This window comes from Tympanuchus pallidicinctus, unplaced genomic scaffold (assembly GCF_026119805.1).
Source record: "Tympanuchus pallidicinctus isolate F22 unplaced genomic scaffold, pur_lepc_1.0 scaffold6, whole genome shotgun sequence".
Classification (NCBI taxonomy): domain Eukaryota; kingdom Metazoa; phylum Chordata; class Aves; order Galliformes; family Phasianidae; genus Tympanuchus; species Tympanuchus pallidicinctus.
The window spans coordinates 15,537,758-15,560,653 of NW_026294780.1; the positions used below are offsets into that span (position 1 = coordinate 15,537,758).

The 22,896-nt window shown below is 39.5% G+C and overlaps 1 protein-coding gene across 2 annotated transcripts in view; it reads left to right on the plus strand.

Moving 5' to 3' along the window:
* The window catches only part of COL4A2 (collagen type IV alpha 2 chain), a 140,177-nt gene that overhangs the window by 66,055 nt on the left and 51,226 nt on the right, over window positions 1-22,896 (plus strand). For both annotated transcript variants that reach the window (XM_052705816.1, XM_052705815.1), the window contains 2 exons: window positions 20,754-20,888; window positions 20,971-21,015. In XM_052705816.1, coding sequence (XP_052561776.1) covers window positions 20,754-20,888; window positions 20,971-21,015 — 180 coding nt within the window. The remainder of the gene's footprint in view (window positions 1-20,753; window positions 20,889-20,970; window positions 21,016-22,896) is intronic.

A 22,896-nucleotide genomic window follows, 5' to 3' on the forward strand; every position in this document is an offset into this window, starting at 1 on the left:
CATTTAGGGGCTTTCAAAAAAATTATCATCCTGCTTTTGGACAAAATATCAGGCTTGGTTTTAACCTTGCAGGTTTTTGATAGTGCAATCTGGATGGATTCTTCTGGGATCTAAAAGTACATTCCCATGCTCTTTGACTTCATTGATTTAATGGTAAATGGCACATTCTTGGAATGCTTTCAGCTTAAGGATTCTATATAATATGGATATGAATAAGTCTGTGAAATAGTTTGTATTTTAAGTTGAGCTGTTATTCCCTCTTGTTATATTAGTGTGGTTTCTTTCATTCTCATGTTATTCCTAAAGCTTGTTCTTGTGAGAGATTCTGAGCTAGAGTTAAACTAGATTTTGCCATAAATTGCTTTCTAAGAAAAAAAAAGGAGAGACGCTGGAAATTTTCCCATTGCACATCTGTTAGATGTTAGGCCCAAATTTGTTCCCAGTTCAGCTGCACTGGTTTAGTACTGGAATCATTTAACTGAGCTCAGTGGAGTTAGGGATGACAAAGCAATGCAGTTTGTTGCAACACACTTACTGTTAAATTAGTGACAAAGGCTGTGTCTAAATAAGTAGAAATCAAGAATATCTGATCATGAAAGGCAGAGAAATCTAGGAATCAGGAATACTTTGTCAATGTAAAGAAACTATGAACAGCCAGAAGTTGGTCTGGGAACAGCCTTGTTCTAGCAGAATAAGAATGTTTCTAGCAGAAACATTTTCTGCATACACTGCTGCAATGCAGTGAATTTCATATTCTAGAATGATATTCACTCAGTTCTACCTGCTGAAGACACTTCTCATTTGGGGAATGAACTCGGTGATCCTTATGGTCCCTTCTAACTTGGGATATTCTACAATTCTGGGATAAATCAGAGTTCTGTTCTGTAGACTGTGTACTTGTACTTCTGTTCACATGAAGATTAGCGAAGATAAAGGCTAGATGGCAATAAAAACCCATTTAATGAAGAAGGGACATATGCTGGTATCTCATTTGCTTTAGTTATCAAGGCCACAGTTCCCAGAAGCAGCTCTGTGGGGAAAGAGATGAAAAATAAGAAAGATTCGACTTCTGTTAAGTCCTCTTTTGCAAAACTCCTGCGGAGAAAAGGGGAATTAAAGCTGCTCTGCAGAAGCAGCTGAAAAGTTTCGTTCCAACACATGGAAATCTGAGGCTGGAATAAAGCCAGGAGAGCCAGCCTGGTGACATTAACTCCATTCACAGCGTAGCAGGTGTAAGAGGAGGGAGACAGCATCAACCAAACATACTGTCCTCTAGCACAAAAGCTAGGAAACTGCTTTTGCTATTGTATGCAGAATGTTACCAGAACTGATTTTGCTGTCCTGAAATATTTTAAAAAGTTGAGATAATTTATTTCTAAATGAGGCAAAACTGTTAATTTTTTTTTTTTTTTTTTTAAAGGAGTGAGAGGGAAAACCACAGTTAGATAAAGAAACAAAGACATGGCAGTTAGATAAAGAAACAAAGACATGGCAGTGTAGCTGTTCCGTAGACTTGAACCTGAGCTTCTTACATCAGACCAGAGTGCTGGAGCAGTTCACCAGCATAAGGGTTGGATCCAGCTCTTGTTTTGACCAAGATGCTGGAATTGGCAAATCTGTCCCAGCTTCTCCCCCAGCACCATCTTCTAAATCAAGACAGTAAGAGAATTATTTCTGATGGATTGGTGTTTTCTGATAAAATATTCAATGAAATGGTCCTAAACAGCTCTGGTTTTAGCGCTGAAGTTCAGTGCTAAAATCTCCTTGGACTGTCCTAAGAATTGATGGCCTAAGAATTGATGCAGCAAGATTGTTTTTGTATTCCCAGCTTTCTTTAGCCTTGTAATTCCAGAAATGTTGCAAGAATTCAGTGGTTTAGCTTGAGTTTCACTTTGGTTTTTCACAACATTAAGAATGATAAGCTCATATATGGCTCACTCGGGATCTGCTGGACTACCAGCACTTAACTGTGCAGGTTTTTTGGCATTCATGTGCAGCCTTCAAACACAGCACTTCACGAACAGGACTAACTGCAGCTTATTCATTGCTTTACCATCCATGGTCATAACATCTCGCTCAGAGTAGTGCTGCTGAGAGCACACTGTATTCCTGTTAGTATTACACGGCAGCTTGGGATTTTTTGGAAACCTCCTCCCTCAGACTGTTTATGCCTCAACACTGATATTTATCTAGAGATATGTCTTACTGTCTATTTACTTACAAAGGTGTCAGAAGATTGTTCACCAATAAAATGTAAATAAAAATAGAGTGTATCAGTTGCCAGTAAATTTTCTCAGCCACAATTTTTTAAATGTTTAAAATATATAGCAATACAAAAAGTGAATACATTTTGATGGTAGAAGTACGTCAGTTGCTGGATCATATTCACTTTTTGCCTGCCTGCCCCATAATCAAATTAAGCTGACAAAACCCAATTATTTTTTTCATTCAAACCAGTAGACTGCACTGATAGGACTCCATTTCCACAATCCTTTCCCACAGGATTATCGCACTTCTGTCATGGATAGTCTGAGCAACAACTGAAATCTGGCAAATCCAAAATAACTTCAATTACTGAAAGAAGTTCTAATCCTTATTTCTTCTCTTAGAGTTCCAAATATATAACTGGCAGTATCACATGCAGATATTATCGTGATTACTTTGGTGGGTTTAGGCACTGGGCAGCACAGATGAATTTTGAAGCAAGTTAATGAGAGTGATTCAAAAATTCTGCCGTGACTGCAGCATGTAAGCTATTTTGGAGAAGGCAGACTGGAGCATGTGAATAGCCATGGAAAAGTATCTGAACTAATCAAACTAACTTATCATGAATGAATGGTCTTTCTGTGGAGATAATGAGGAGGGAGTAGACTGGAATGGTGTAGGAGAACTTAAACAAGGAGTTCTATATTTCATGCTTGTGATAGTGGCCTTGGGACAATTTTCATGGTATTTATGTCCATTTTTAATGTTTTCATCTTCATGCAGGGAATTAAAATGAGTCTTTCCAACTGTTAAGTGATTTTTTTACCACTCTGTAAAGAAAATGGAATACTGCACTTGAGCTGTACTTTTTCTTGCTTATAGAGCCTAGATCAGTAGCATGGAGATAGTCTTTTTTACTCAAAGCAGATGGGCAGCACTGCTGACGATGCTGGGGAGATGCAAATAGTGGGTGCTACCCCACACTGAGGGACGATCTGGCAGTGTAAGATAGCACCATATTCTCCCTTAAGCAAGGCAAGATCAACAGCCTCTACAAAGGAACATCTCCTTTGTGCCAAAAAATAACTGGTTTCTTTTTGTAGAGTTGAAACCTCATAGTGGGCTCCCATGATCCTCAAGGAAGGGCAGTGATGAGCCTTTCTGCACCTCACCTGTCTCTCTCTAAAAGGAACTGAGAGGCTTAATTTAGCCAGAAGTAACTCATACTTGGCATTTTTCGGGCTTTGACCATCAACCACAGCAATTAGATGTAGGCAGTGGCTTCCTGGCTTGGAGAATAGCAACCCTTGCAGGAATGCATGTTGATGGCCCTTCTCTGATGCACTGCCCTACATTAGGGCTATTTACTGATGTATGAGTGGCACAAGGGTATCCACAAGGCAAAATTTAATCTTTAGAGGAAGGAATCAATAAGTATTATTTTTGAAAGTGTACACAACCACAAATGTATTGCAAAGAATTATTCAATTTTGTACCATTTTTGTCTCCCAAGGGATATATAGGAGCACTTTAAAAGAGGAAGTTTTAAGTATTTGAAATTGCTTTGCAGATTTTCCCATGCATCTCCAACATTCCTCAACCATTGCTTGCAAAAACATAAGTAGGTGTGGCTGCAAAGATACTTGACCTTGAGTAAGACTTTGATACTTCCTGTACTGCCTGTAATGAACTATTAAACTTTCAACCTGAAAAGGTAGAAAGGCACATTTTGGGTCATATCTTGAAGGTCATGTAATGCCTTTTCATGTCTCATTTCATTCAGTGGCCTCTTATGTACTCGTGAACTGTAGGATGATGATGGTCAACTTTGCTATGATGATCTGCTGGAGAAATGCTCAGATTTTCTTTGTCTCCGCTTACAATAGCCTGCATTGTGCCCTTGTGATGGTCATGTCTAACCACGGAATCTTGCTTCAGTCCCTACCTTCAGTGCTCCTGTGTGGAACAAAGTAGAGCTAAAATCTTGTATTTTCAGTAGTGGTTTCTAATTCATTAAATTATCATATCATTGGTTTTATAAATCTGAAATTTATACATTTCACTGAAGATGTACATGTACTGTTCTATTAGATTTAGAGAAAGAACTGACCAACAATTTTAAAGTGTGCTAAATGCATGCTTGCATATTTTCTGTTTAATCTCAGAGAATTATCTGTTGGGGGTTTTTGTTTGTTTGTTTTTTTCCCAAGGCATATCTTTTGAGACAGTGCATTTCTTTGTTACTGTATGTGTTTTAAATCGTAGAATCATAGAACCCTTAGCGTTGGAAGAGACCTCGGCCATCTGGTCCAGCTCCCCTACAGTGAACAGGGACACCACAGCTAGATCAGGTTGCCCAGGGCATGATCCAGCCTGGCCTTGAAAGTCTCCAGGGACAGGGCTTCCACTGCACCTCACCACCCTCACTGTAATGGACATTTTCCTTATATCTAATCTAAATCTACTCTCTTTGAGCTTGAAGCCATTTCTCTTTGTTCTATCACCACAGATATTGCAAAAGAATTTATCCCCTTCTTTCCTGTAGCTCTCCTTTAGGTACTGAAAGGCTGCTATCAGGTCACCTCGCAGTCTTCTCTTCTCCAGGCTGAACAGCCCCAGTTCTCTCTGTCCTCATAGGAGAGATGTTCCTTTCCTTGGGTCATTTTTTTGGCCCTCCTTTGGATGCATTCCAACAGGTCTATATCTATGTACTGAGGACTCCAAATCTGGACGCAGCATTCCAGGTGAGGCCTCACTAATGCAGAGTAGAGGGGCAGGATCACCTCCATTGACCTGCTGGCCACGCTTCTTTTGATGCAGCCCAGGATATGGTTGGCTTTCTAGGCTGTGAGGGCACATTCAGCTTCCCATCCATCAGTACCCCCAGGTTTTTTACAGCAGTGCTTCTTCACTCAGTCCCCATCAGTACCCCCAGGTTTTTTACAGCAGTGCTTCACTCAGTCCTTTCACTCCCCAGTTTGTATTGGTAATAGGGTTTAGCTTGACCCCGGTGCAAGATCTTGCGTTTGGATTTGTTGAACCTCATGAGGTTCACCTGGACCCACTGCTCAAGTTTGTCCATGTCCCTCTGGATGGCATCCTGTCCCTGTGGTGTGTCAGCCGCACCCTACAGCTTGGTATTGTCAGCAAACTTGCTGAGGGTGCACTCAACCCCACTGTAGATGTCAAATTTCTAGTGTTGATGTGGGTGTTTTTTTTTAATTATGAGAATACAAGCATATTTTAGCTAGCATGTGCTTTAACAAGGCTTAATTTAAGTGATAGCTTGACTTTTAACTTTATATTTCTCTCATTTTATATTATTTTGCAAGCATGTATCTTCAGTATTTCTACTATGAAGTTGTTAAATCTGCACAAAAAATGTCATCTGAAATATGCTTCCAAACTTCTTAGTGTTCTCCACAAATTTGAAGTAGTCCCATTTATCTCTGTGCTGTAGGATTGTTGCTGATGCTGAAGCTTGTGAACTGGTGTAATAAAAATAGTTGAGAAATACCGAACTGACAGAAGTTCACCTCGGTGCGGAAGAGCTTGTCTGAGACCTGCAGCTCTCCTGAGATGGGATAGGGATTATGACACCCACATGGGTGTCTGCAAAGGGTGAATCACATAAATATCCTGAGTTGGGAAGGACCCACATGGATCACTGAGCACAATTCCTGGCTCTGCACAGAACCATTCAAAATCCAAACCCTATGTCTGAAAGCATTGTCCAGACACTTGAACTTGGTTTGATGCTGTGACCACTGCCCTGGGGAACCCATACCAGGGTCAAACCACCCTCTGATGAAGAACCTTTCCCAAGCCCCCATCCTCACCCTCCCCTGACAGAGCTCCATGCCATTCCCTTGAGTCTTATCACTTTCACCAGAGAGCAGAGCTCAGTGCTGCCTCTCTGCTCCCATTGTAAAAAGCTGTAGGCTGCCATGAGGCCTCCCCTCAGCTCCTCTGCTCTGGGCTGAGCAAACCAAGGGACCTTTCACCATTTTCATAGTCCACCTTTGGATGCTCTCTAATAGCTTTATGTACTTACACTGTGGCCCCCAAACCCACACCCAGTGCTCAAAATGAGGCCACACAGCACAGAGCACTGTGGCACAACCCCTTCCCTTGTCCGGTGGCAGTGCTGGGCCAGATGCATCCCAGGTCACAGTTGGCCCTAGCTCTCTAGTCTGTTGGGCTATCTCTGCAATCTCCCTACCCTTTAGGGAGTCAACAGCTTCTCTGACTTTAGTGTCATCTGGAAACTTATTTTTTATATATTCAAGCCCTTTATCCAAGTCATTGACGGATTAAAGAGAACTGGCCCTAAATGGAGCCCTGAGGAATCCTACTTGTGACTGGCTGCCAGCCTGATGTAACCCTATCTACTATAATTCTTTTACTGAGCCATCAGCCAATGATTTGATTGCATTATGGTTTTTTTTCTAGCAATAAGGATACTGTGAGAAACAATATTAAAAGCTTTGCTGACATTTGAAAAGGTTATATCAACTGGGTGAAAGAGGATTTCCTCCTAACTCCAGAGTGGTGAGTGTGAGGAAGTGCTGGTCATTAACAGGATGGAACTGTTCTCCTAGAAGCAAGCTTCCCATGTTCGTTTCATTGCAGAGGAATTATAATATTGTTAGTGCAGTCCTGTTAAGTCACTGCAGAAAATGAAAAAAAAAAAGAATTTAAAAGACCAACCAACAAAGCAGTACAGTAAGAATTAAAAATAAAAATAATTTTTAAAAAAGTTGACCTATATTTTAGTTTGTTTCAATTATGTTCCCTCTTTTACCCTACTAATACTCCATCTAAAGTCTGTATTTTTCAAAACTGAAAAATGGTTCAAAGGCAGCACTGCTACTGTGGGAGATGAAGCTGTGTGCTTGAACAGTGTCATCTTCTGGGATCAAGTCTATGTCTATCACTTTTCTTTCTAAGAGTTTACATGTAGGTTCACCTCTCTTTCTCAACTGCCCTCCACCTCAGATGTATCATTTCCAAATAGACTTAATGGCTGGCACGTAGCTGTCAAGGCTTTGGAAATAATGGTGTTCCTTGTCACAGCTTCTTGGAGCATCTCTTGCCCCAGTTCACATCCTTTTTCCTAAAACAACTTCTGATTCCTTAGTATTACTGTTTTATTCTTCCATAGTGAATGAAGTGAATCAAGATTTACTGTTCACTTTCCTTTGTTAAAAATTGATAGCTTTACCTTATATAAATATAAAAACAAGGAAAAGGAAAAAAATATATATGTTCTTTATTAATAGCACAGACCAGAAAAGACTAGAAGTAAACTGTTAACCAAACAACTTCATAACACTAGTATTTGAAGGAGGGTATCATAGATACTAGCTTGTGGGAACCAAGGAACCCTCAAGCACCCATGTTTCCCATGCATTGACTGTGACTTCTACATTCTTTGCTTCAGACCTGGTGGAGGGTTGGTGGGTTTTTGTAACTTCATGATAAGAATTTTCCAAGGCTGAATGCAGAGAATTTGAGTGGTGGCTGTTTCCCACTGAGAAGATAATAACAAGAGTATACTGTGCAGATAGCAGAAATGTTTCTTGAGACCGAGGCTTGCCAGTCTTAACCCAGCGAGGGGGCTGTGCCCATCACCAGGCTGTGTGAGTCCCTGCCTTCTCCACACTGCTCTTCCCCTCCATGTCTTTCTCAACATTCCTCTACCAGGGTGCTCTCATTCCGATCCAGCTACTTTCAGCTGGTTTATTTTTTCATTTCAATTATTCGTGTTGTCAGCAGTGCTTTAAGGCACTAGTGTTCTTGATGCTGTGGAGAAGGCTGTGTCCTGTTGTTAATTAGCTATTTTCTCAAATCATTTTCAACTGTCAAGGATTAGATACTCAACTGGGAATTGAAGTCATCAGTTTTCTAGGACAGGAGTTGAGAGAAGTTACAAGTTAAACAACTGAAAAGCAGCTTCCTATGTCTAGTCTTTTCTCGGGTCTATTGCCTTGCCATTTCTCATGTATTTTCAAAATACATTTCATCTTTTTCTTTCTTTTTTTTAATCTTAATTTGTTGGGGAAAGTTTGGTTTAGGAGGGCCTTCTACAGAAAACTTGTAACTATTTTTCCTAAAATAAGTAAAATACTTCAAATTTCAGTTACAGTTTCAAATCTAAGATATCCATTTCAATGTCTAGACAGCCCTTTATTAGTAAAATAATTGGGAAATTGCAACAGATGAATGTTCTTTCAAAAGTACAGTAGTTTAATTGAATGCTGAAAGGAAATAGTTTTGATTTTTCCTTCTCTGTCCACAGTGTAACATAGTTAATAACTCAAATGCTTTTTCTATGATGCTTCATTAAAATTCTTCTTGACTTGCACAGTCTCCACAAGGTTACTAAAATGTATTCTTTTAGAATTCATTCCACTTTCTCAAGGTATCTGCATGAACTACATGAAATCATCAATACCAAGAAGAACATGGAAATAGACAGGGTTGTAGGTTTTTTGTTGTTGTTGCAGGTGGATTAATATCTATGGAACTAATGTTACATTAACTGACCAATGTAACTAGGAATAAATTTTCAGTGATCTCTAGTACAGTACTTGTTACTGCATATGTATCCCCTGATACATATTCTTTCATCCTCATTAAGACAAATTCATGTATATTCTCCATTTCAAAGTCTGCATTGGATTTCTTGTTAGTTCAGAGGTGGCAGGAAAATAAGAAGAAGAGTATGGCCCAAACTCAGAAGCATGCATGAAAGGCTGAAAATCTCCATCATCTGGCTTTCTCTGACTTTTTATCCAAATCTCTCATTTTAAGTGCATTTCAGTTGTTCCTTATGACAGAAAATAATGAAATGATCAGTATGTGTTCAGAAAAATAAAAGTCAGTTTTCTCTCAGGAGTGCTTGCTAATGTCTTGCTGTGGAAAGATGTAACTCAACAGCAGAAACTTTGGCAGTGTAGTTCAGAATTGCATGTTCTGCATAACAAGTAGAGTGACAGGTCTGCCAGGGTTTTAGCCAAGATTATTGTAGTATTGTAGAACCAGAAGTCTAGCTTTCTTCATCTGTAAAGATGAGAGAGACCTCACACATACCCAAACATGACTGCAGCAAGCACACAGCTAGTATTTCCACAGGCAGATAGTCACAGACTTGCATCTTTGCTGTTATTAATAACGCAGGATCAACTGGAGCAGCTTATTCAGTTAGTCTTAATTGTTATCCAGGTCAACTGGGGGTTACTAATCTCTAAGCTGTAGTCACTTCACTGTCCACATTATGACAGTGTACCGAGTGCTGTAGCACTTAATGATATAGTTTAGTTTGTGTGCTTTCATATAACAAGTGTCGTTTGACTCTTGACAAAAAATATAAGTATATAGATGTTAGCTTGCATGGAAGAGCTAGCATTGGTTCTTTTCAGCATCTAAGCTCTCTCAGATGCAGAGGAAGTGAGAAAATTAAAGTTGAAACATCTTATCATGGACAAAGCAGGGAGGGAGGGCAAAGGTACACAGGAGCCACATAAACACAAAGTGTATTTGTTACTGTCTGTCAAAAACACAGAAGATTGGTGCTGCTAGTGGCAGCTGAGGTCATTTCAGGTACCCACTAGATCCAGGACGTTTTAGTCTAGGACACAGATATTTCAGGGTCAGTTCATTTTTAGGAAAGGAGGAATAGCGTCAAATTTATTTCCTACTTCCTTTCATCCTTGCTTGTAGTAGTCAGGGTAAAGCAAGAGAGGTGTACTAGCAGAGGTTCAGGGTCATGGTTAACCTGTGAACTACACCATTCTGTCCTTTTATCACCAACAAACCAAATCTCCCTGTCAATAAAGGCAGTTTCTCCCATGAGAAGCATGGAAGCACCTCTGTAGGTGAATAATCACAAGTTCATGAAGACAACACAGCACTAATTTCTTTTAGATAACTAATAGTGCTAGAGATAACTAATAGATAACTAATAGACTGCGTTTTTTGCCAAGAAGGTGCCAATCTGACAAAGCTTGGAGGTACTCCAGCATTAGAATCTGAGGTAGTGAAAATGAGCTCCTTGAACTGAAGCCTGTAACCAGACCCCAGTGATGAGACTCAGATTAGTAGTTGCAAGAAATTTTTCAGCAACCTGTTATTCCCGTAGAATGCAAAGGCTTCTTCTGTTGTTTCTCCTGTTTTGGAAGGCTTATCTGTTCCTCCAGGTAAGATGCATTTGCTGTTAGAGAACAACCGTAGCTTTCTCCTGAGCCTGTCAAACCAGTTGTCCTCCTTCAAGGAAAAATTATTTGCCATTACAGTTCAGTAGTATTCTCACTCCCTTAGTATCTGCAGATTAAAAAGGAATAACGGATCAAAAAGAATGATTTGCTCTGATTCTCATGCTGATCTTTTGGTGAAACAACTATGTAGCCCACATTGTCTAGAGTGAAAGGTTTAAAAATTTCCTGTTGGTTTTGAAATCAGTGTTTGAAATAATAAATAGGCTTTCCCCATGAACAGCTGTAGAACAGTCAGTCTGTTAATGATGTTCTCCAGAAAGTTTCCCATGAGTGATGAGATTTTGGAATCCAGAGAAGATGTGTGGGCACACTTGGCTACCTCAAACCAAGTGTAATGGAAAAATTAGATTTCATAATGGATCTGCAGAACTATATCTTCCTATTCAAGTTAACATGCCTATCTTGTCTATCTTCTGGACAGCTCTTACAAGTTACATTGCAGTAAAAGAATATATTTTCAGCACGATGATATAAAACTATTTCCTTCAGTATTCAGTGGAAAATATTTTCTCTTCTGTCTGATTTGAAAAAAAAAAAAAAAAATCCCAAAAAAAACCTTTTGTGAAACTTCTCCAAGTAATTGGTTGCAATAATAATTTTTCCCAAATCAGTTAACTTCCCTGTATCTAGTTGATTCTACTTCTAGTACTGTCAAATTGTAAGAATCTTCTGCACGCAGAAGACAGGAAGCTTTACTGTGTTATATAAAAGAAAAGAGTTGACAGTTTCAGTATTTCCGCTTACTACCTAAGGATGATAGGACCTCTCATAGACTACTTCTTGTTTTGTAGACTAACCCGATGTGAAGCCAGACTCACCATCAAAGTGATTGTGTTAGAGTGTGATGCTAGCAAGCAACATCCGCTGGAAGACCTATAGTTCTTGTAGGTTCAGAGTAAACTGTCTCAACAGCCAGCTTCAGCAGAATCTCTATTTCTGAAATTTGTAGACTGTCCGTGTTGATACTTACATTCATGTTCACAAATCATGTAGAGAAAACAGTTGTGCAAACTCCATTCAGATGATTTCACTGCACCCTGCTAATCATGAGACCCATCTGGCCAGAAATATTAGGAGAAAAATAGATGTCACTTATTCTGCATCAACAGTGTCTCTTCAGATTGCTGCACACATCTGGCCCAAAGCCCCCAGTCCTTCCTGGTGGTTCAGAGCCAGTCATCTGGCCTTCCTGGGAACTCAGAGACCATCCCAAACTGTACATTCCTTGGAGCATGGGGGAGCACCGAGTCCAGTGTACAGGCTGCTGGCGGCATATTCTGGACTCCTGGGTTGGGAAGGTATCTTAACACAAAACTTGCTTAAACAGTTGCAGCCTCTTTAAGAGATTTAGCTTCTTTCTACAACTGAAATAGCCAGTAGTAACTTATATGTGAATGATCAAGATGATTTTGATAGCTGTTCCCACCACAAAAATAGTTACAGTTTTGTTTAAACAGAAGAAGAGCACAGAATGGAAAAATTGGCATGCGATAGACTGAGTTCCTGCAGGGCTTTTAATTTTCACATACTCTTAAACTCATGCAGCCTAATGAGCTTAACATTTTGGCCAGTTGCACAATTTAGAAGTTTCAACAGTGAATGGTTTTTGGACAGAAAAAAAATGTTCTCACAAATATGAAGAGTGAACAGATGTTACTATTGGTGCTTCCAACGCCTACTGACAGAAAACATCTGTGTTGAACTTCCTGAATTTTAGGATCTTGAGAACACTCCCACACACCACCAAAAGCCATTTGAAAACAATCGGGCTGGCAGATCAGTTTTCGGGTCTATTACTAAATGTTCCAATAGGAGCAGGTGCTGCTTGTTGTCTTGTCTCTAGGAGCCTGGCTGGCCAAGCAGCAGCCGTACCACTGCCCAAAACAGGACCACCACCCTTTGCTATCTGACATTTTAGGATTTTACCTGGGCTGTGATTTAGTAAAAGGCATAAGGAACAGCTGATTCTAGTATTGTGACTCTAATAAAACAAGTTGAAAGGATTAGAAAAAAAAAAAGTATAGGTACTAGCAGATTCAGAGAATTACCACGCATTGCGTGTTGCCATAGAAAGAGTCTGGCTTTTGTAATCCTGTCAAAACCCATGCTGAATGAACAGAATTTTCTTCTGTTTTGAAAACATACTCATTGTGCTAAAAATGTCAGGCATTTGCTGTGCCTCAAAATATTCAGTCCAACATTTGATAGGTACCATAACCAAATTCTGCCCTTTTGTGTAAGCATGATACAGCAGCTGTCACGATGTAACTGGGAGTTGCTCCTGCTCCACACCCTTCATATTAATATTTGTCTGCTTGGAAGAGCAAATTTGGCAAGGTGGTTTTCCTCTCTGGTGATTTCTTTTGTTGACTAAAATCTTGTCTTCTCCAATTAATAAAATGCTAATGAATGTTTGCAAGAATAAATCAATGTCATTTTAGAGCTCTGTAAAACATCACCAGTTCATGATCTCAACTTTACTACATATGTTCGATTCAAAGTAGCATCTCTAAGTTATTTTAGTTAACTCTTCTTTGAATACTGCTTTTAGTTGGAACTAATATTTACAAGCCAGTAAAAGTATATTTTTTTCTGGTTTTATAGCTGTGTTAGATTGGTGCTCTCCATTTTACCAACATAAAATGCCATTCATCACACTTCCAGTCTTGTGCTAGTCCAAAGTACCTGACACAGAGTGAGGCCAGCTCCAGTTCTGCTCACTTTTCTGATCTCTATATGTGAAGATTTCCCCGTGATCACCATGATCCTCCCATACAAAAACCTTAGCAAAGCTGTAGTTAGTGTTAAATGTAGTTAGAAATTTTGTTCTGCCTTAAAAAAAAGATGATAGAAACTGAGCTGAGAAGCTGTGCAGAGGTGGTGATGTTTAAGTAACTTCTGCTAGCCTAAAAGAAATATGTTTCTGCATAACCAGAAAGCAAGCAAGCAAGGTAGGGGCCAGATGATATAACTGGAATAAATTAATATGCTCTTGACTACATGTCATTATCGTCATCTGATCACTTTTTTACACTGAATCATTTCTAATTTCCAAGAAAATCCCACTAATTTGCATCACTGCCTGCCAAGTTCAGTAAATTTATTGTATTTACATCCAGCTCTTTTCTTCAAGCAGCAGGATCGTCATGCTGAAGTTTATATCCTCATTCTAACTGTCAAATGTACAGTTCTGGAGCCTGATCGTTTGGGATGTTACCTTTTTGCCCAGTTTAGAAAGCAACAATATGGAGGTCAACATTTGTGCTAGGGACCTAAGTTCTTACAGACAGTTAAGAAAAACTGGTACATTGAATGTGTATTCATCTGACCTAGTTTGAACATCTGCATTAGGCTGCATCATGCCAAAAGATGTCACCCTCATCTGAAGGGACATTGGGATGACTACACTGAATGTAGATAGATAAATGTCTACATGTGTTCATTAAATACAATCCTTCTACCAAAAACAAACACACACACACACAAAAAAAACCTCCAACCATATCCCTTTCAAGGCCTTCCAAATCCTACTACATAATTCACATCACCAGACAGTATATTTGCTAATATATCTCAATTCTGATTCTGTATTACCAAGGCAGTAAATTACCAGGAAATTAGGATGTGAATTTACAGCTAGCATTGACATACATGCTGACCCTACTACAGCTGACTCCTCAGTCGTGCTGTGTTGGTAGGAGACTTCCTATGTACCACACAGTAAGAAGATGAAAGCAGGCAGGCTCTCCAGATATCTGGTGCATAATATTGCAGACCTTGCAAACCCAAGATTCCTGCCCACCTCATAGTATTTTTGTGCATCCACACTTCAGCAGGGATGGCACTCTGGATTTCAGAGCTATCCCCTCACTGACTCTACAGACAGAAAAGCCCTTTCCTTCTTGCCTACTGCTTCCTGCTCTTATCTTCTCCTTCTTCCTCTTCTCCTTTCTTCCACACAATGACCTTTTGAAGGCTTGGCATGGAAACTCAAGAGAAGTTTTGTCTAGATTTGCCCTTACTGATGTTTGCAAAGCATGATTCCAGTATCATTCTTCCTGCAGCAGCTCTGCAAAGCACAGAAAGCATTTCTGACATGTGCTTGTATGTGTTTTGTGACATGAAGAAACTTCTAACTGGTTCTTTCTGAGTGTTTGACCGACATTCCAATGCATGTTTTCTTTTATGCTTGTTTTATCTTTTTGGGTGACATAGCAACTTTCTGGAAGATCACAAATTCATCAAAGTGTGGGAACAGAAAACAGTACAAAATTATTTCATTTACTGACTACAAAAAAAAGACTGTGGTTCTGGTAAAGAGAATCCTTTCATAGTTCTTTTTTTTTAAAGAAGACTTAATGTTTATCCCTCACTTAACAAAGAAAAAAAAAAAAAAGCCAAAAAAACAAGAGCCTCCTGCAAGCTGAATCACTACTTTGGAATTAACATTAATGTCATTCGGTCACTGCTGTCCTGAGAGAAAATGTCACAGGTCCAGACAATGCAGCTGAAAGAACAGCAAATTTTACCATGCCAAACTATCTTCATTTTTCAGTTATTTTTAACTTAAAGTGAACTTTCTAATTTTTGTTTACTTTTCGATATAAATAAAATGGCTTTTTAACAAATGAGAAGAGGAGCTTTTTCTGAGAAAAGGAGCTGGAATGTGAAACTCAGCAAAATACCCTTCTGTAAAGTAGGAGAAGATAAATTAAAACTAGAAATAACCATTAGCTGTGGCCCTGTTTCCAAAGCCTGCTGACTCTGTCGCTGCTACTCCATGTTTTAGCACTAGAAACTGTGCAGTCTGAGACACGTGAGAAAGATCTGTCTATATTCAGACAAGTTTTTTTGTGTCCTAGAGGACCGGGCCCTTCTGTTACATGAAATAAAAGGTGAGCATGGGCCCTTCAGGAAGCCATGCTGCACTGTCAGGAAAGCTGCCTCTTCTGCTGCCTTCTTCCCTACCTTGCAGGCCTGGCCTGCTGCCCGCTGCAGGAAAGGGACACAGTCACAGCCTTGAGGAGTTAGAAATCAAATGGTTGCCATAATGTGTGTGCTAACCAGCTTACACAGGGAAGCTTTGAAAGAAAAGTGTTTTAAGCTCAGTTTATTCCAGTAATCACTGAAAAATGTGGCTAAAAGAGATTCACATTTGAGGAGAAATACCACATGCTCTGCCCATCTCACTCTCTATACCACAGCTGGGTTTATGAGCTTATTCCTTTGAGCTGAGGGGAGCACCAAGGCCATCCATTTTCAGTTAGACTCAAAGATTGCTTTAATGTGCCTACTTCTATGAAAGCTGTCTAAGGGAACTGCAAAATCCCTAAATTTGCTATCAAAAAAACCCAACTTTTCTATTTCTTTCCTGAGAATCACACATTTAATCAGCTGAAAATTTTCCCATTTTCCCTAAAACTGATTTTATTCCCTGGTGAGTTGCTTTTTATTGTGCTAGTTTCAGTCTCTGACTAGCGGGGCTGCATCCAGGTTCTTGCTGTCATTTCCTTTACCCATCCATCTTCTATGGTCACTGTGCCAGACTGAGCCCTCTCACGAAAGCCCCAGCTCCCTCTTGTCCATCACAGTCAGATCCCCCTTCCTGCAGGAAGTGAACTTGTCCTTTCACAAATGACCTTTCTAAAATGTCAGGGAATTAACCTCCTTTCTTCTTGTCCACTGTTAAATAAATTATGTCCTTCAAGGGTCATTTTCGTGTGGGGAATACTGATTCATCACATTCCATGTACAAAATAAGCAGTTACAAAATAAAAGTCCGTAATATAGTGGTGTGGGCTCAGTGACCATGAAGCTCCACAGTAATTCTGGTTTTCTCCATTTCTTCATTACTGCAGATAACTACTTTTCTCCTTTCTTCATATCTAAACACTGGTGAGTTTCTCGTCAATTTATGATGATCAATCTTGTGTTTCAAAATCTTTGGAACAGAATCTGTCATTCATTGTGCCTTTATTTCTATAGCACCCCAAAAAATTGATTGCTCTCAAAATTCGCACACTTTCCTTTACGCATGTAAATTTAGCAGTAAATGGGAAAGAAGAAAGTATTGCAACATGACATCTCTTTCGTTTGGCTGGTTCTTAAAAGAACTGGAAATTAAAGTTCAAGCTGTAATACGCGAACATTCAGTACAGATCTAAAAGTCTGTTCAGGATCTTCTTAAGTCCACTGGGACTGAATTGCAAAATACAGTTGTTAAATTCAATGACAACCCTGACAGCATTTTCTTTCATGCACGTCAGTGGACAAGGGACGATGTATATACAACACTGCAAATATTTTCTGGGAAGATTTCCTCCAGGCTTCCTAAATTTCTGACCTTTGCTCCTCCCTGTAAATAGCTTTTGCACATGACTGTGCTGGCCACAGGGATTGTATGAGACCTCTTCCAGTCAGCTGGAGTCTCCAGAGGAGCAAGGCAGGGACTGCCTGTTTGGGAGTATGTCCTGATACTGGCAGCTTTGTAAATTCATCTGAATGTTAGAGGAAGTTTTATAACAAGAGCAAAGAGGAATGTAAAAGTCTTTGTTGGTCTATAAGGTATTGCATCCATCCACTTTTTCCCTTTCTTTTTGCGTGCTCCCTCTGATATTCTTTGCCACAGAATACCAAAAGCCTCACAGCCCTAGCCTGTTAGTCCTGTGGCAGTAAGTGGCAATGATACCATGCTCTGCATACTGGAAGAGTTCCAGTTCCCCCAGCAGTATGCAAAGTCTTCTGCTGGAGAGCCCTTTGGGCCATAACACATCTCTGCATTGCTTTATCATGTAAGAAAAGAGAGCACCAGAGGAAGTGCTTTGTGAGTTATCTAAAATACAAACGCCAGGGATATCATATTTCCCTATGCTTGCCTTTTTCTTTTTTTTTTAACCTGGAAATTTATTCCAAATATCATTTCTTGGCCTTGGAGACTTTTCTACAATTTCTGAACTTCCAGGAGCACAACCAGAGCAGTAGTGCATGGCATGTTTCACACAGGGGAATTCCAGACTCTAATAAGCTTTATTTGACTAAACCTTTCAAATTTATTGTCTTTGCTTAAATCTCCTTAATGACCTTTGCAAAAGAGTGCGCATTCTAAGGTCATTTGCTAATGAAAAAGGGACATACTTGTTCAACAAAAGATTTAACATAAAGAGAGCAGAGGAAAAGCTGACATGTCTGAGTTAGCTAAGGTTAATAAAGCTAATTCAGTTAACAAGCCAGGATGCTAACTGACTGAAGAACTCCACACACTGTCGTGATATGAACTAATTCTTCATCTCTAGCATCATGATAGTTCCAGAATGATCAATTATCATATATTTATTGCAAATAATGTTAAATTATCCATCTACATCAACCCCAGTTCCTCAACCATAATCAAGGAAGGCATGGGAAAGAGGTGCTGGCATTGCCCAGCTCTCCTGGTTTCCCATGCCTTGTTTACTTATTTCTTCATACTGGATAGGAAAATCGGGGTGCAAGTGGAAATGATATTTGGCACAGTTCAGAGAGGCAGCAGTTTCCCACACAGCGCTACCTTTTCAGTATGCAGAATCCGTGATTTCTTTCTTTGTGGAAGGAAATTAAATGTTTATTTTCAGAACTTCTCAAAATTAAGTTGAATTCAGATATCTAAAATTGAATTTGAATAATTTTTATCTGTTCTTTGCAAGTATGCAGGATATGTTTTCATCATTATTGAGTGTTCCTTTCCATATCTGGGTATAAGGGAAGGACAAATTGTCTTTGTTATTTGTACTTTGTCAAAGTTATTTAGGCCTTACATCTTTATAGGTATGATGGAATATTTTAACTATTTGCATAAGAATAGATACACTGTACTTTAAAAATCTGCATTTTTAAAAATGAATTAAATACCCATTATTTCCCTTAAAAAGGCATTTCCACAGTGTATGCTCATTTGTACTCTCTCAAGCCCGTTTGCTTAAAGGTAGAAAAGAAAAAGTGGCATCAGAAAAGATTTTTGGTTTTTTTTCCTGATCTTGTGGCTTAGAAGCATTCTCAGTGGTTCTAATCAACAGCTTTCTATCTCAGGCAAGTAGCTAAGAAAAGTGCAGCTGTTCTAGACATGGGTCTGCACCTCCGTGGGTAACTTCTAGAGATTAACTGATTTTAAAAGACCCAAAACTGCTAAGGTAGAGAAAGGTGCATCTGCAGTTGCCAGCTGTGACTGGCATAAGGAAATGAGCTGCTGCTTACTCAGATGTGCATGTCTCCTGTCAACAGGATTAGCATGTTTTATATGTGTCTCTATTTCTTCTCTATTTATTAAACTGATAAATGGAAAGACATCGGCCCGCTAAACATCAGTAATCCCTATGAGCAGGCTTACTTTAGGAGTAGGGAACTTGTATTAAGTTGTGCTTTGTTGTAAGCACAGGAGAGATTATCTTTCATGCTGACAGCTCAAACACTTAAATCCCTGTTGTCTTTTGGCAATGCTCCTAAACAATCAGTTCTGTCAAATTAATTGCAACAGTATAGCGAAGGATCCACACTGTCAGAGATCCATACTGGTTGCTTGTCCCCGAGGAACGACATGTATTTCATTCTTTATACTGGCTCATTCCTAGACTTTTTACAAGAAAGAAGAATTCACTGAGTTTTGTACAGAATTTGGTTATCTCATCTCCTTAGGAGGAACTTGTTTGATGTAATACAGGGGTCTTAAAATATAAAAACGTACTCAAACTGTTGTTACAGCTTTTTTTCACAAAACAATTGTGGAAAATAGATTGTTTTTCTGTTGTTGTTGATTGTTTGTTTTAACTAGAAGTACACTATGTTTAAGTCATGGTATTTATTTTGGACTTTCTGATAAGACAACTACAGCATATACAAAATATAGTTATATATAGATTGCTGAAAATGAAATATTTAAATTGTGTCTCAACTGGGGCTATCCCTCATAAGGAGCATAAAAGTTTGAATAAAATCAGAAAACAACGTTCATTGGCTTGAGTACTGCTTTCTGAATACAAATAAAATGGATATCTTCAGGTTCATTTCTTTGAGTCTCCACACTGCCCTCTTTTATTCCTCCCATCTCAATTACATTTAATGGAATTGAACACAGAACATTCAAAGCATCCTTCAATAGGGACATCTTTTAGGTCTTTCTTTCCAGGCACAGATGTGAGTGGGAAAAAAAAGTAAGTTACTCCAGGAAGGTGGGATAGGAGAGATTTTCACTATTTTTATGCAACTGTGCCATATATTTTATCCCACAATGGTTCGTTTGTATAAATACATATCTGCTTGTTCATGTTCTGCTGCTTCGTTGAGTTACTGGTGCTGTTGGGGAGTGGTCTGTGAAAATCTAATTGCATTTTTAAAATACTTTCATTAGAATCTGTTTAATTAGAGTGTTTTGCTAAATGGTGCTTTGTGCTATTTAAGCATCTCTCTTCAGAAAAGACCGTGGCTACTTACTGTTAGTGTCATTAGTGCAATGGGTACCCCAGAGCACAAAAAGCTTAAGTTCCTTTGCTGATCCTGCATTTGGAACAGTTTTCAAACACATTGGTTCACAGATCTCAGCCATACTGTCACAGTCCCAGTACCTAAACCACCATTGTGTCATTTCAAAATGATTTTTTCTCCCTGTGATGAGCTTTGTGATGCTGGCAGTCAACAGAGGATGATTTTCAAACAGTGTTTGAAGTGGCCTTAAGAATGTCAGTAAGGCTGTTCCACCAAACCAGTGCTGGAAGGGAGCTTTTAATGACAGGGAGCCCTCAACCTTTGTGGGTGCCCCTAATGGCATATGTGTCAAGACACTTTCAGGCTCCAGTGTTAAACAGAAGTATTGTCCCAGACAGGCAGAAATTCATGCCATTAAATATCAGTCTCCATTTGTAAGAAATGTCCCGATAAACAGATTTCACAGTTAAGCATATTTTAACTGCTTGGAGTGTAACTGATTATGTCTCATACCACTGAGAATCACTCTTGAGAAGTCATTCTGCTTATTCCAGAAAAAACACCTTTTTCATAGAGTAGCATTGAATGTAGCAAATATTGATTTGATCTTTCATTTCCGAACAACGTGATCACTTTGTTGGAGTTTCTTTGTGTGGTGTCTACCTTCATCAAAGTGTCTCATCTACTGGAATAAAAAAGGTTCTGTGTTTCATTTCTTCTGAAGAGGTTGACTCCACTGCAAGAAAGCTGAGCTGCAGTCGAGCTTCATGCATCTCAACTGTTCCTAAATAAATGCTTTTTTATTACTTTTATCAGGGCCAGCCAGGACAGCTTGGATCACAGGGGCTCCCTGGACCACCGGGATTGATGGGAATCCCAGGACTGCAAGGTCCTAAAGGTCACAAAGGTGAAAGAGGACATCCAGGAATAAGTGGACCCAAAGGAGAAATGGTAACTTTTGAATATCAGATGTTTTAGCTAATGAGCAAAGTACTGGATGGAACATCATTTTAATTGTGCTGTTTCATTCTAGGGGCTAAGAGGAGTCACTGGTTTCCCAGGGGCAGATGGCATTCCTGTAAGTAGCTGGTTACCTCATGTTAAAGAAACCACCAACTGCAAATATGGCAGACTGTGTACCTTACAAAGGCTGCAAATGTGGCAGCCTTTGTACCTTAATGTGTCTGGTCTGAATTCTGTATCAGCCACATACACAGTGTTAAGCTAAGGGCATTTGCTGAAGTAAGTGGAAATGCAGATGCTCAACAACAGGATGAAATATGTGCTCCTGCTCATTCCCTCTGATAATCAAGGTCTGTTTGCTTTGTCTTATGGAGAAATCCCCTTGTAAAAAAAAAAAAAAAGACAAAAAAGGAAGGAAATTCCCTGTATCCCTAGAGATTACCCAGAAAAGTATGTTCTTTTATGGGAATAACGTGTGAGATAAGTACTTCACATCTCTTAGGCTTGTGAGCGAAGGACACCCCTGGGTCATGCCTTAATTATTTCAAAGCTGTAAAGCATGTAGAAAGACCAATAAATGTAACCATTGTTGTGTGGTTTGTATCTCATACAGCGTGCATGAGATGATCTTAAAAAAACTGTTTAGTATCTAACTTTGAACAAATTGTCCAGGTCCATGAATGTGAAACATTCAAAGAGGAAAACTGGGTAAAGTTCACAGCACAGTATTTTCCCAGCTTACACTTCTTTATATCTTGTGTCATAAAATAACAAAGAAATCTGAGTCATTGGAATCCCTGGACAGAGTTCCCAGGCTTGGGTTTCCTTTGTAGTGCTCCCTGACACCAGGGCCTTGCTCTGCAACCCACACATCCACATCCACTCAGCTTTCACCCTTTTTTGTTCCTGAAAAACTCTGTATTGAGTTTCAGGGCTTTCTCCTCTCTCCTCTCTCTCCTTATCACTCTTAGAAGAAAATCAGAAAACCTTCTTTCCTATTCCTATACAAAATTCTGTAGCCTATAATTTCATTTACATTTTCATCATACTGAGTTGTTTTTCAGTGCTCTGTCCTCCTGCAAACATATCACTCTCCTGCAAAGCTCTGTGTTACTATGACTGGACAACAACTGCTACCTGAGAAAGTTTTCTTTCTTAGTCCTGCTTCCACAACCTCTGCAATTGCATTGTCAGGAATAAATACCTTCAGATATTATTTGAATCTGCATGCTTATTGTGTGCTGCCTTCAAGCCCTTGCCCTTCCCATTTGGTTATGTTCACCAACCAGTTTTCCTAGGCCAAGGCATAACACTGACCATCAGAAGGCAGATAGGCGCATATATGAACTGCAACAGCAGAGTACTAGGATATCTAGGGTCTCTAGGGGCTAGAAACCAAGGAAGGATGCTGTGAACCTGACTCTGTTCTGTAGTGCGGAATGCAGGTACTTGATGGAGCTATGAAATGGCATGGACAAATTTCTTTTTCTTCTAAGCAAGGGAACAGAAGCAAAGATAAAACCTGCTTTAGGTAGCAAAGAAGAAATAAACGTATTCTGTTTATGTTAGTTTCTGTTTTTCCTGACTGAGCCTCCTGGAAGAAAGATGATCAAGGGCAGAATTTCTTCCCATCAATTCCAATACAAACCAGTAGCAACTGCAATTAAGGTGAACATCAGTAGTGCAGTGGAAACCCATTATAAGGCAGGAGTCACTTTTCCCTGCTTTCCTGTATCTCAGAGGTTCAGTGTGGAGCTTCTACATTGCCCTCAGCAGCCTTGGTTTGAGCGTCTGGTTTCTTCCCATCTCTGTACTTATAGCTTCATCATGGCACTCAACCAAGCTCTAAAGACATCAGTGATTTTTTTCCTAGCTTGGAAGCTATTCAAAGCCAGTAATGAACCTTTCTTCCCATTCCTCCAGTGTGAAGCACTGAAATTCTGAACAAACCCATTTCTTGGTGACTCCCTGCACAGAAGTTTCATCTGGCTTAGTT